The sequence below is a fragment of the Rousettus aegyptiacus genome, unplaced genomic scaffold, assembly GCF_014176215.1.
Source record: "Rousettus aegyptiacus isolate mRouAeg1 unplaced genomic scaffold, mRouAeg1.p scaffold_m13_p_10, whole genome shotgun sequence".
NCBI lineage: Eukaryota > Metazoa > Chordata > Mammalia > Chiroptera > Pteropodidae > Rousettus > Rousettus aegyptiacus.
The window spans coordinates 84,419,658-84,434,872 of record NW_023416285.1 but is presented as its reverse complement, the minus strand read 5'-3'; the positions used below and the strand labels follow the sequence as shown (position 1 = coordinate 84,434,872).

Sequence of the window (15,215 nt, the reverse complement as noted above, 5' to 3'; positions counted from 1 at the left end):
GTAAAGCCCCATCTCTTTTCCTTCCCCCTCCTTCTTTCCCAGAGCTAACCACATGCTGACGTTGGAGGGTATAATTACCATGCAAACGTTGGTGGTTCTACTATATTTGTTGTATTCGTAAACAAGATATATTACTGTCTTGTGTGTTAAAACGATTCACATAAACGGGATCATACTGCGTGCATTCTTTTGTAAGTTTCTGTGTTCACTCGACTTCCGTGTTTGAGATTTATCCACATTGATAGATGTGGTTCTGCTTCATTCATTATAACTGCTGCTTACTATTCCACTACATGAATAAACCACTAGGGACAACTCGATGAGAAATCATGCTGCAGTGAGCATCCTGGAACCAGGACCTGCACATGAGGTTTTTATTTGAGATGGATAATTGAAAAGAAGTAGCTGGGTTATGAGATGCACATCTTCAGCATTATCAGGTGTCCCAAAGTGATTGTGTAAATTTACACTCTCACCAGCAATGAGTAACCGACTCCATTTTCCTGTGATCGCACTAATATTTGAGGTTATTAGATTTACTGACGTTTGCCTATCTGATAGGTATAAAATAGGATGCCAATGTTTCCATTTTTATTACTAGTGAGGTTGGGCATTTTAATGTTTATTGGCTGCCGAGCTTTCTTCCTCTATGAGTTGCCTATTTATATCCATTTTCAGTTATTCATTATTGCCCATTTTTACTTTCTTATCGATTTAGAAAGATTCTTTAAATATTTTCAACTCTAATTCTTGATAGAGCACGTGAGCTGTAAACCTCTTCTCTCAAACTGTGGTTTGTCTTATTTACTGTGTTTGTGATGACTTTTGCCATACAGAATACTCCTTTTTATGTAGTATAATTAATGTAGTGTATTTTTCTCTATGGTTTTTGATTTTTATTCCTTTTAAAAGTCTTTACCTGTACTAGTATGCTAGGAGACAACATCATGTTTTGTTTTGTTTTAAGTTTCACAGTTTAGCTTCTCACATGTAGGTCTTTAGCCCATTGAGAATTTATTTTACTTACAGTGTAAGTTTGGAGAACCAAGGTTCCTGACACTAGTTACTGAACAATCATTTTTCCAAGGATTTGTACCACCACTTCTGTCAAACATCCAGCTTTCATAAAACCCATGTTTTTTTCTAGGCTCTCTATTTTGCTCCATAGTTCTATTTATTCTAGCCATTTGTTGAGCCCACATTTTTAAAATAGTATTGGTATTCCTTAGAGTAAGTACTTCCTCTTACTGTTCTTCAAAATTTACCATATTGTTGTTATAACTGGTATATTTTTATTAAGCTGCATTCTCTAGTTTTTTTCCTAGTATTTGGAGTTGCTGTAGATTCTATATATCGATTTTACATCATTCAGTCATATTAATCTTTATTAGTTCTAATAGTGTGTCTGCACGTTTCCTTGACTTCTCTGTTATATCACGGGATAATAATCACTGTTTTGATTATCCCTTCTAATCCATATGCTTTTTATTTTCTTTTTCATGTATTAACTGTGCTAGCCAGGACTTTAGGTGTAACAATAGCAAAAATTCTGAGTTTAAGGAGAGTAATTCTAATGTTTCATCATTGAGCATTATGCTCGTTTGAGAGTTCTGATGGATTCCTCTCATTAAGTTAGGAAAGTTCTCTTTAATTCTTAAATTATTGGAGTTTTTTAAAATTATGAAATATGTTTTGGGTTTTTCTTAACATTTTTCTGATACTATCAAAATTATTGTATGGTTTCTCTTATTGCAGAATGTATTGGGACTAGACTTTCTAGTGTTAGACTATCCTTGCATTCCTGAGATAAACTCTTGTCATGATGTATTCTTTCATGCATTGCTAGATTTTCTTTACTAATATTTTATTTAGGGGTTTGCATTTAAATTTGAAGTCCTTCTACTTTTCTAATAGCCTTATAAAATGAGTTCATATTGCAATGCTTAATCTAACTGACAATTCACCTTAAGTGTAAGAAAGAATTCACTTACAATTGTAGTATACCCACATCAGTTATAGTATTTCTCACAGCATCGTCTTATAATTTTTTCTGCCTTAATTCTTAAGTAACATTTAAGACTAAATTATTGACTCGGTTGAGGTTGCTGCAAGTTCTGTAGTGACCTTGAATTATGTTTCTTCATAGACAAGTTTCTAACTATCCACATAAAAGGGCAGCAAGACTCATTGGGATGAATAGGATCACAGCACCAGAAATCAGCAAATCAGCAGCTTTGGCATTCAGCACAGCTTGAATTTCAGAAATCATCAACAGATTGATCAAGGCTTTTTCTCGTTTTCTTTCTCTTTTTTTGGCAATACCTTAGGATGCTTACTTCAATGGTATTATCAATTTTACTTGATAAAACCAAAGTTCAGACACCTATAAATAAATAATTACCTTTCATATTGAAATTATGTTGCTAACTTTGCATTTTGATTTTTAAAGAGGTCCCTCAAAACCGAATAAGCTTCGGGCTCCTCAAAACCTGGATCTATCACTGCCATCAAGGTGATTAATTTATTTTTTAAGGCCCTAGCCCCTTTCTGTTTTATGATATACTTTGTCACTTAACAAAATATTTTTTCTCATTGCCGCATTCTTTTAGAATTCCTTTGAAAAACAGTGCGGCATTCCAATGAATAAGTTTATTAAATGAATTGATTTATTAAACAAACCCCCTAATGTTGACTCCCCCATATGATTCTTATAAATGATGCTTTATTGAGGTTCTTAGTAAACAGGTCTTTGTGTATAATGTGTAGAATTAGAACTATTGGCTCGAACCATATGTATATTTGGGGAGATTTTGACACATATTGACAAATAGCCCTTTGGAGAAATGGTATCAATTTACTTTCCCAACAATGGTATGTGAGAGAAGTCATTTTCCCAACCCTTGTCAGCACTGTATATTTTATTGTAAAAACATTTGCCAATTTCATAGGTGTAAAAAGCTATCTTATTATTTTAATATTTATGTTTTTCTTATTAAGTTAAAAACTGTTCATTTCTACCAGAAAGTACTATAAGAGCTCTTTATATTTTTAAAGCATTAACCATGTGCCATAGTTGTAATGCAAATATTGATTTGCATAATCTTACTTTAGATTTAGAGAAACTGAGGAATTTAGGTCATTTAGAATCATCACCGTCATCTGCCTACAAAAAAAATGCCATTTAAGGGAAATCGTAGACGGCGTCCCAGAAGGCCAGCATACATCATATTAACTTGGCTGCATTACAGGGAGAATTGAATTCATTTCAACAAAAATGTATTTGAGCATCTACTCTGTGCCCAACACTCTACTATATATTACCATCCGATGAATACAACTGATCATAATGCAGAATTAAAAGCCATGCTTGCAATTTTAATAAAACACAACATAGTGAGCACACATGTGAGAAAAATTAATTCTTCAAATCTTAATGGAAAAGTGATGAAGGAGCGGTAGGGGAAGATCGCTCAGAGTGGAGGGTACTGCGGGTGCCAAGCAAAAAAGTGGTGGGAAGCCACCCGAGCCAGTGACGCAGTGTGGAACGTGGATGTGCATGGTAAGGTCACAGAGCAGCAAGAAATCCAGTACAACCACAGCGCCCTAGGAATGAGGCAGGTGCAGGCGGTTGGGTTCTGTATTGGTCCATTCGGGCTGCTATAACAAATGACCATAGGCTGGGCGTTTTAAACAACGACCTACTTCCTGCAGTTTCAGGGGCCGCGAAATTCAGCATCAAGGTGCCAGGAGAGCTGGCATCTGGGGAGAGCCCGCTTCCTTGTTTGCAGATGGCCATCTTCTGGTCGTGTCTCACATGACAGAGATTAGAGAGAGGAAGCAAGCTCTCTGTGTCTCGTATAAGAGCACCAATCCATCACAGGGGTTCCACTGTGATGACTTAATTACCTCCCAGGGTCGCGCCTCCAAATACCACCACGTCGGAATTTAAACGAATTTTGGTGGAACAAATATTCAGTCCACAGCAAGGTCACAGTGCGAAAATCCTTGCATGCCGTATTAAGATGAAGAATGTTTGAGAAGATGCCCCACATTCTGGAACTGATTTCTGAGATTCAAAAGATTTATGAGGCTGTGTGCTACAAGTGTGACCTGCCAAGTGCACTTTGTTTTTTGTAAAACTGTGACCAAGGGTTGTTGGTGAAAAATGCACGTTGCTTCTGCGGAACCAGCCATTCGGGTGGAAGGAAAACTTCAAGTATTCGGGCTTCTCAGGAGGGCGCCATGTGCAGTGAGGTTCATTTCGCAGCTTTTTCTTTCAGAGCTTTGTGCCTTCCCTGCTCCCCCTAGCTCGGGTGTGGTTTCTAACTCTGCGTCAGCGTTTCCTTCCGTTGTCTTAAAGACGGGAATCTCTGTTCCCAGTTGTCCCCTTCATGTCTCAACATCTTCAAGCAGATAATCAGGGGAAAGTGTGAGGACAGCTAAGCCCGTCCAGAGACGAAGGTTGGGGGAGATGGCTGTGGCTAAATGCAGAGATTCAGAGGCCATATGCCTTAAGGGAGAGATCCGGATGCTAACGTAAAAATAAAAAGGCCCTTCAAAGTCAGGGGCAAACAAGTGTTTATTTGAGATTAATAAGAATAGCTATTCTGAAATCGTTCATTCAGGCAGAAGCCCACATAATGTTCTGACCAGGAGACAAAAACAATGGGTATTTACGAGAAAGGGAAAGAGAATCATTACATCAGTAAAAGGAGATATTTCTGTTGGTGCAGCTAATACGACATCGTGCTCTTAATTCCAAACACTTTTAAATTTTCAGTCCAGCAGCCATAATAACTGCTTTCTTGTTATCTTTGCAAACGTTTCTTTGAGACAGTGTTACCCTAGTTCCGGCCCAAAGGTCATTTTGCCCTGTTTTTTTTTTTTTTTTTTTTTTTTTTTTAACATTCCAAGAGTTAAGGTACTAGACACACAAGGCAGTTAGTTCCTCTGGCCTGGCAGCTCCAGCTCCATTTTGAAGTTTATAGTATTGTTGACGGTGGATAGAATTGGACATATACGTTAGTTAAGCCGTTTACTAGCTGTAACTTTAGGCAGGTCGCTGAGACCTTCTGAGCTTCCTTTTCCCAGTCTGCGAAATGGGGCCATGATACTGACCTGGCGAGAAATGCCATGCTGATTAAATGAAATACAGTAAATCCACACTTAACGGTGTTCATAGGTTCTGCAACTTTAAGTGAAACGATGTATAAGGAAACCAGTTTTGCCATAGGATAATTGCTAGTCGCAAGAGTTCAGTTCCTAGGGCATCTCATCAGCGTTATTACGAAACGACATTGTTCAAGGACCTGCTGTACACGCACGCTGTTTCTGACACACAGCAGACATCCTATGAATGCATTTCCCTGTCCTCTTGCCTTCTTCATAAAAAGGGAGTTTATGATCCAGAGTCCTTCAGACTTCCTCTGTGAATCTGGAGCAGCCAGCACGAACTCTCTCATCACCGTGCCAAAAAAATGCCGTCGTATATTAAGAGAATTCCTTCTGAGTTTAAGCATTTCGAAATACCTTTCCTGAGTTGAGAAAGCAAACTGAATAAAGTGTGAAAAGACTATTCCCTATTTGTAAAGGCATTTTTCCCGTTCTTTCCGGGTTTTCATGGTCTGTAACGAGACTTGTGTACCCAGCTGGCAGCTGCACCAGCCAGACCCTGAGGTAACCTTAATTTAGGCCCAATTTTTTTTTTTTTTCACTCAGAGCCTACAAATTCTATTTCAAGCACACACACGTACAGAATGCAGATGTGGGAATGAAAACCAGGCTCTTTGGGGGAGTGAGGCCATGACATGTGACTGTAGCGGGCCATAAGTGGCCCCTCAGCCGGGGCCTCGCCCAGGCATGGTTGGGACCTCAAGAGTGGTTTGGCTTTTTGATATGGCATTAGCAATCACATGGGACAGTCACCACATCTGCCGTTTGGGGCAAAAACATCGCGCAATCTTGTGATCGGACAGGCTTGAAAGTTTTTTTCTGTACTCTGAGGAATGTGTAACAGCATGAATATTCTGGAAAACTAGCTCCCTGAAGAAGCTGAGGATCAGAACTGTGATGGGTAGAGAGAGGATGACTGCTTATGCTCAGTGCAAAAGGACTGACTACTCCAGTCAAGGAAGCAGCGACTTCGGGATGTAGTTCTCATGTGTGTATACAAGGCACAAACAAGATTACTAAGCTGTTTACACCATGTAGCAAAAATTCTTACAGTTCAGGTAGACCCCAAGTGAACATTCCTTCTGAATGACCAATAAATAAATCATTCATTCATTCAACAAACATGTATTGGGAACCTACTACGTAATAGGTCGTATCACAGGCACTAAGGATACTTGGTGAACAGCAGAAGAAGAAAAAGGGGTTAAATATACTCCCAATTTCATGAAGCTTACATTTTAGAGGGAGAGACTGACAGTCAACAATAGCAATAATTAAAATACGAATTGTGCTGTGTAGTGAAAAATGCTGAGGAGCAGAAATGAAGCAAAGTTGGGAGTAGGAAACATTAGGGAGAAAGGGAGCCGAAATCATGGATGAGGCGGTTGGGGGACGCCCTGCTGACTTTAACAAGTACCCAACTGGTAGATGGTTCGGAAGGATGCAAACCTAGATCGAAAGCATTTCCTTCCGGATTTTCGAGACTGTTTTCTCTATCGTCTTTGGTTTCTGGGCTGCTGTCGAGAAAGCTAATGTCTTTGGACTCCGGATCCTTCCTTTGTGACTTTCCTCCACCCTCTGGGATGCCATGGGAAACTCTGCTGTCTGGAACGTCTCAGTGACAAGCTTGAGTGTGCTGAGTGCGTTGTGAAACATTTTTAATCTCCAATCTCATATCCTTAAGGGATTTTTTTGGGGGGGGGGCGTAGATTTTTTTTTATATACTTTTTGTAAAACTTCTGCTTTTCCTCATCTCTTTTCACTCAGATCTCCATTATTAGGTATCAGGACGCTCTGAAGTAATTCTTTATTTTTCTTGTTGGTTTACACCCTCTTCCTATTTGTCTTTTTTTACTCCACTTTCTGAGGTTTGAGCAACTTTTTCTTCACTGAATTTTTAATTTCTGCTCTCAAGATAGTCGGTCAGTCCCCTTTGCTTAGATTGTCTCATCTCTTCTGAGTTTGTTTTCTGTTTATTTTGGTCTTTTCTTTCACATTAGAGGCTTTTATGAAATATCTGTTAATCCTGGGTGGTCTGTTAATGTATGAATGATGCCCGAATGTACTAATGGGAAGCTTTTACATACTCGCCAGTCTGCTTATCAACGGGGGTGACAGACAGAGCCTAAACAATTACCCTCTCAAATCTGTTGGTCTCTTCTCATAGACCATTCCGGCTTTCTTAGTGGGGTTCCTCCAGTTTCCTGACTGAGATGTCAGCCCTTTGCCAGAATTCTGTCAGTGGGGACCTCGCCCGAACTCCCCTATGCCAGGTGAACAGAATCCTGCATGTTGGCTCAACCTCTTCAGTTTTCTTCTGCAGATACAGGGAATCACTTGGCTGAGCGGGATGGCAAGGGAAATGTGGGTAGGTTGCTCTGCTGTTAAAAACAAAACATAAACAGAAGGTTCTATCAGGCCTCACGCTGTCTACTCTGCATTCCTGCCTTCAAAGGGTCTGCCTCACTCCCTGAGCATCCCTGGCCCTGCGCGTTTTATGTGGAGCTGTCTCCTTGAAGATCTAGGTGTCAGCTTTCTTTGGCCTGCCATTGTTTCTTCTCTCATCCCCTTAATTCTTTAATTTACGCGTTTTTAGTCCTCGTTGTCGTTTTAATGGGACTTCAGGAAGAGAAAGAGATAAATTTGTCACATTAACTGCCATATTTAACCGGAAGTCGTATTTTATTCTCTTTTAAGTCTCTCCTGCCAAAAAGATAACTTAAGCGGTAGTAGTTCCCCCTCAGCAAGTTCTCACCAGAAATAGGATTCAGATCAAAGGTCAGGATCGTCAACACCCTGTTTCCATTATCCATTTCTGAATGACAAATGACCCTAAACATAGTGACTTAAAACAACTAATTACTTATTTGCTTATGATTCTGCAATTTGGGAAGGGCCTGGAGAAGGGGCCACGTTGTTTCTGTTCCATGTGACATCAGCCCGGGCAGTTCATCTGGGGCTGGAGGTACCCCCTGCAAAGACGGCTCGCCCTCATGACTGGCCAACAGTCATGGCTGTGGAATGGGCGTTTGGTGGGAGCCATCAGTCCCGGCTTCCATTCTTCTCAATGTGGCCTTCCCATGTTGCTTGGATGGACTCCACAGAAGCTTGGTTCTGTGAAGGAGAATCCAAGATCACGCTCACCAGTAGTGTGAGCACTAGTGTGCAAGCACTTATCAAACCCCCATTTTGCATCACAGTTGATGATGTCCCATTGGCCACAGCGAGTCACATGGCAAAGCCCAGACTTGGTCTGGGAAGAAACGGCACTCCACAGGAACCTGGGATCCTGGAGGCATCATGGTTCGTTGGGGGCCACATGCCCTCTGGAACTCTGAAATTCTGTGATCCTGTGCTTGTGTTTTTCTGTGTGTCACTGGCTTTGTGTCACTTTCTTTCTAAGGCATGAGATGTCAGGTTCTTTTCTTATAGGTAGTTTTATATGATATAAACATTCAATAAATATGTGTTAGACCACAGAAATATTGTAGCATTGCCACTTAAAATGTTTCTGGGTGGACCATAAGGACTTAAACTGTGTATCTTACACGTGGCTATAATGAATGTGCTTTTTGTCAGTGAAAGACGTAGGGGAAAAATCACCCTATGGGGTCAAATTCCTAAATTTAAGTACTGGCTTTTGCTTCAGGTTACCAGGGGTTAGCTTCTTGTCCTGTCGATTAAAAAAAAAAAAAAAGTTGAAAATTAGCCACTTTATTATTTGCCTGGACTACAAAGAATAAAAGTAGTACTTATGAAATAACCAGACAATGCATTTCCTGGAAATTCCAGACATCTCCCGTTGCATGCTTTCCAGGCTCATCCTGAATGTCTCCGCGTGTAGTAGGACAGAGCGACATGCCTCGCGCTGCATGTCCTGTGAGACTTGGTCTGTGACTGATCACCGCGTTCGTTTTGCTTGCAGGGGTTCTGTATCTCCAGTATGGAGACGAAACCAAGCAGCTCAGGATGCCGAATGAAATCACAAGTGCAGACACAATCCGTGCTCTCTTCGTAAGTGCCTTTCCACAGCAGCTCACCATGAAAATGCTGGAGTCGCCCAGTGTCGCCATTTACATCAAAGACGAAAGCAGAAACGTCTATTATGAATTAAATGATGTCAGGTGAGTAGTAGTTGTGCTCTGTGTGTGTCCACCATGCTGCATTTAACATTGCCACTGTTTGTACTGAGCCCTGATTGGTCCATCGCCCAGTGAGGAAAGCATTGCTATTACACTGACTGGCAGGCCTCTCTCATTCAGGTGTGAATTCATTATCTGGTTTTCTATAGTTCACTCTCTTACTCACTTATCAGGTGTGGTTTACCAAGATGAGGAGAGATTTCCCCCACACAGTTCTTTGCATGTTGCATCTGAAAAGAACATAGGAAATGGTCCAGGCTACTGTTTATCTAAGACTTATAAAAACTAGGGCCCAGGATATTGGCTCAATATCCTAAAAGCTGAAGGTACCACTTACCACGGGAACTTTCCCAGCTCCTTCTCACGTGCTCTTCCCCTCAGAGGCAGAGCCTGTGGCATTTTAGGGATGATCCCGCTGAGTCATTCTTTACGTGAGCAAGTGAGAATAAAAGCAGTGGATACCGTGATTGTCCCCAAGAAAGGAGGCTGAGAATAGGCTCCCTTTCCACTTGTTCTTATGCAGTTAGCCTTCACCAAAGGAGCTCACTTTCCAGGTGGGCTTTCTCTGGGGCTCCCAGTAGAACGTGTTCTCAAGCGAGGCTATGTGGACTTCTGCTATTGCAGATGGCATGGAAATAAACATGTCTTTATCCACCACAGTGGGCTGCGTGTAGAGCGGAAGGGACCCGTCTGATCTGTCCCAGGCCAACAGCCTGAGAAACAGGAGTTAAACGGCACCAGCAAGCGGTCGCTGGAGTCGCCTCAAAATATTTTAGAACTTAAAAAAAAATTATTTAGTGACGAATCCAAGCTTTCCATTTGATGGAAGCAGACAGTCAGGTGCATAAAAGTGAAGGGACTTATTCGGGATCACACGCCCAATTCTTTACCAAGCCCCAAACCTTCCTGTCCACATTCTTGGTCAATAATTTTGTATTCCTTCCCCATCTCCTCTGGGCCACAACTTGAATTTCTGGGCTCTTGCCCTATGGGTATAGTGGGCTGGCCTGTTTCTCTATTATGGAATTAGTAGAAACCACTTTTTAAAAATATGCCTCTAGTGCATAATATAAACGAATATCTAACAATGATCACAGATGACATATTTAGGCACGTATAAGTAATTTAGGGCTTTCAAAATTTGACACATGCCCTAAGGTAGAGGTGCTACATCTGTTGTACAACCTTCCTGCTTTTAAAAAAAGTGTTTAAATATTCATGGGTATTAGAAAATTCAAGTGTGTTTTTTTGAAATAAATTATTAAGCAGGCTGTCACCAAAAAAAAAAAAAAAGAAAAGAAAAAGGAATTTACAAAGCATAAACATGAGGTAATCAATGTTATATTTAAAGAATATGTTTGCGGTAATATGATCCCGTGTAGCGTTTTTACATGGACATGGTGTTTTACAACTCTTCTTGAATTTCCGCATTTTACAGTTAGAGGAATTGACGGATAAGGTAATAATAAATAAGCATGAAACTAGGCAAAGCCACTTTCGATTATGGAGCTCAAGGATGATGAGGTTATTACAAATAATTGGACCCCACTGTCTCGTAGCCCGTGCAAGAATTTTTATATTACAATGAGTCACAATATTCGAGAGCGTTTCCCAGGCCTTGAAGTATTCTTACTGCCTCCTTTATGCATTCTTTGGGAGTGTCCTTAGGTAGTCACAAAAATAGGAGGGAGGACACAGAGGAAATGTTCCCCAAACTTCCAAACTATGATGATCCTCTTTAATGCAGTTTGGTTATATAGATGAAAACAGTACTTGACAGAAGTAATCACCTTTAACATCGAGGATTTTTAGTTAATGTGTTTATATTTGCAAAAGTGATGATTTTGTCGAAACTTATACTGCAGTAACTACTGATAGCCTGATTTTTTTTAAACCTCATTTAAAATACTTAAGTGAGAAGTCATTGATTTATAAATTCATCTGGAATTTTACTTTTCAGTGTTTCTGATTCACATATAAAATGGTTCTAAAAAAATTTAAGTGGAGAATGTTTTTTTATTTGGTGGCAAGTATAATGTTTGTTACATAATCACGTGTATGTTTCTCCCAAAGAATTATTTTATTTCCTTGCTTTGATGCATGAAATGCCCCAATTATATATTTTTTTGAATGGGAGAATAAATTCTCACCATCACCATTACATAGGGCCTCCCCTCCCCGCCAAAAAGTACCATGTAGATTTTTAACTGAAGACAATGGCTTTCATCCAAACCCAGAGACAAATTTCATTTCACACCCTTCAATATTTCTGAAGTGAGACTGTATTTGTTAAACATTTGGCTATTTAATTATGGTGCTTGGTTCTCCATGTTTTTCTTAGAGAAATGCTACAGAGAGTTCAGGTTCATAAATGTTGCTGTAGTAAATGCAGTCTGAGCCCTTACTCTTGGTTCATCTTGGACAAACATATTTCAAAATTAATCATAAACCAACCGCATGCATTTTCAATACCTTTAGAATCACACTAAGGTTTTGTGTGTGTGTGTGTGGCTCAAGTACTGTTTTCAGTTTCTTCACATCATTACTGTGACTTTTCCCTCAACCCACACAGCAAGTTTCTTTAGTGAATCCCCACATTCTTACCTTCTGTGTGTGAACTGTTCCCTTCGTGGTCCCTTCAAATAACAAGGCCTGCACATGCACCCCTTAAGCCAGCTTCTCATGATACCTGACTTCGGAGCAGCCATGCAAGCTCGGGCTAGTCAGTGCTTCAAAGCGATTACTGACGGATATTTAAAGAAGGGAAGTAAGACTAGTCCAAGAATCTTCCACCTCGTTTAAAAACATAAACATAACCCAATAATCCCAGTGATTGCGATCAGCCCGTAAAACGTGCAGCTACACCTAGAGGAAAGGAATGTGTGTCTTCCTGAGCACGTTTCCCTGAGCTCACCGCACCGGCATTGTTAGTGTGGATGGGGCCGAAAGCGCCTTGGGTGGCTCTTCTGCTGATGGAAGCCGCAAGTGGCGAGAGAAGGTCTTTGTATACATTCATATGCTCTTAAACGATTCTAAGGTAGGCATTGAGCAAGATGTGGGACTTCTGTTCTTTGCTGCTCTATGCCTGACTCCCCGGCTCTCCATGCTGGGTTCAGGAGGAAAGACAAATGAGAGGAAGAATTTATCTCCTTCTAAATGCCCTGCACGTTCAGTGATTCAGCTTGTATGTAGAAAAGTATTTTTAAAAGCTCACTATGGAAGGAAAAAAAAAAAAAGCACTGTAAAGATACTAGTGTTGGTCTTTGTGGTACTTTTTTTTTCCCCTGGACTTCAAATAGATGTTCTTTCTCTTGCTGAAACTGTTCGAAGTGGGGATAAAAAGCACTTTTCATTTGTATGCGTTCACGAGATAAGGGGAAAACCAGGTGTTCGGGTAAAGTAAACAATTAAATATTTAAATATTAACCAAATCTCTTTGAACATATTATAGCTATTGGAGCTTTATTGTTTCTTAAAGTGTTGTTACCTTTCCTTGCTCAGAATCTTGAAAGAAAATTCATGCCGCCCGCTATCTGTGGGTGGAGAACTATACGGAAAAATAAAACAAAAAAATGGAAAGCCGAAGTCATTTTTCTTCTCCATATTTATTTTTGCCTATTCCGTGGTAAAAGGACTTTTTGTCTGGTTGACTGTGGACGACAGTTGGATTGTCTGCCTTCATCTTTTACCCAATTCTTATGGGCAGACAAAGAAAATGGCCAAAGTAAGGCTCCTTTCGTCTGCCATAGTTATCGATGTTTTTGATTCCAGGAACATTCAGGACAGGTCGCTCCTCAAAGTGTACAACAAGGATCCCGCACACGCATTCAACCACACGCCGAAAACTGTGAACGGAGACCTGAGGGTAAGTGTTCCTGGCCTGTTTTTAATCTCACTCGGTCAGTCAAACCGTCCCTTCCGCTGCCATGTGCTCCTGATGATTTGGGGGTTCTCACCACTCATTGTGTTCGATAACTCATTATTTGTTCCTTGGTAGAAAAATCAGATTTTCTGGTTATTTGGGACAAAGAGATTAAAATGGGGCCTCGCACATCCTCATTTACCTCTAAGCATGAAGTTTAGTTATGTCCTCACTCCGAGGGGATCCTGAAAAATCTTTATTTAAAAGGGTCCTTCATCCATAGGACTATTAATCAACTCAAAAGACCTCTTGCTATTTTTGTGCTAATTAAAGCAAAACTAGCATATGAGTAACAATGAAAAAAAACAAAAAGCCATGTACAATCGTGTGTAAATCTATTAATGTTCTTACATCAGCTATTCCAAGTCCTAGTGTTCTAATTAAATCCTTCTAATTCAAGACTGTTTGCTGTAGCACTGTATTAAATATTATCAAATCCTACCTAAATCATGTTGAGAGCATAGTACAAAACTCTGCATGATTCAAGAGCTAAAATTCTCTAGATTTAGATTATCTCAGAAGATTATCCAAACGGTCGAAGCACACAGGGATGTTTTGATGAAAAAAGAGCTGGGAAACTGAAAAGGCAGATTTTAAAATCACATCAGTGCAGGTCCACTAGAAAGGTATTGCGTTTCTAACAACAGTGCTACATTCCTCCGCAGGACAAATGGGAGAAAAAAGGAGAAAGATTAGCTTCTCCAGCTGTACCTCCCTTCCACCCCCACCCCTCTTCCCACACACACAAATTTAGAAGACGCTGTGCTATTTTATAGCATCCTTTCCGAGGATTAGCACTCGGCTGGATGCTGGAGTTTAACTAGGAGAAAGTAAATGAATAGATTTTAGTGCCAAAGGAACCCAGGTTCTGTCTGTCTTAGAGCTAAAGCAGAGGTACCGAGATGGAGCCGGCTCCGCTGCCCAACAGCGCGTATTAGTTTTCTGTTGCTGCTGTAACAAATTATTACACACTTAGTGGCGTAAAATGACACCAGTTTACCGTTTTACAGTTCTAGAGATCAGAAGCCCAACATGAGTGGGTGGACTGGAATCACGGGGTCATCGTCAGGACATTGGCTTTCCTTTCTGGAAGCTCTGGAGATGCTTCCTCTTTTCCCAGCTTCTAGAGGCTGCACGCTCCTCAGCCTGCCTGCAGCCCTCTTCCTCCATCTTCGACCCAGCAGAGTGGCACCCCTCTGGCCCTGAGTCCATCACCGCTTCTCTGACTTTACTCTTCCACTGTGAAGGGCAGTCGTAGATACATTGGGCCCACGTGAAACTACAAACTAGTCTTCTTTTATAGTCAGCTGGTTAGCAGCCTTATTCCCCTTCTCCCACGTAGCTACAGGTTCCAAAGTTTAAGATGTGGACATCATTGATCTGTCTGCCACACAGGGTATAAGAGTTTAGGACCAAGAGGCTGGGAGGTCCAGTAGAAGGTGCTGGGAGGATTTCTGTGTAATTGTGGCCTGGAATTTGAGTGATGACATCATGATGACATCGTGAGGTCAGAGCCGACACTTCAGGCCTCTTACGCACTCAACCGCTGCTTTTTTATGTCAGAAATGATGTGTGATTTGAAGTGAAGGCTGCATTGCTACTTTCGACATTCTAGGACTTTGAGGTTTATTCTTAGCCAGGTATACTCTAAATGTAAACCAGCACCATGTGAAGACAGATTAAGTCATGCTAATCATGAAGCAGGGACTGAATGTTATGGACCCATTTGCCTCTTATTACTTCATTGTTCTCTTTCTCACTGATGTTCTTAAGAGTCTGCTCCCTTGAAAATCTTACTGTTTGATACGTCTAGCCTTTGAACTGGAGTTTCAGTGGTGCTCAGCATTCTGTTTCTTTTACATAATGCCCACACAGGGGTCCCAGAATCACCTCTGAAAATCTTGTTTATGGCTGGGGAGGACACCTGTTTTAACTCTTAAGCAGATGTGGTACCTACATAAAGGCCTGGCAGTGAGCAC

The 15,215-nt window shown here is 40.8% G+C and overlaps 1 protein-coding gene across 16 annotated transcripts in view; it reads left to right on the top strand.

Annotated features, from left to right (window-relative positions):
• The window catches only part of KIAA1217 (KIAA1217 ortholog), a 636,400-nt gene that overhangs the window by 530,082 nt on the left and 91,103 nt on the right, over positions 1-15,215 (top strand). For all 16 annotated transcript variants that reach the window (XM_036228119.1, XM_036228121.1, XM_036228129.1 and 13 more), the window contains 2 exons: positions 9,098-9,296; positions 13,086-13,179. In XM_036228119.1, coding sequence (XP_036084012.1) covers positions 9,098-9,296; positions 13,086-13,179 — 293 coding nt within the window. The remainder of the gene's footprint in view (positions 1-9,097; positions 9,297-13,085; positions 13,180-15,215) is intronic.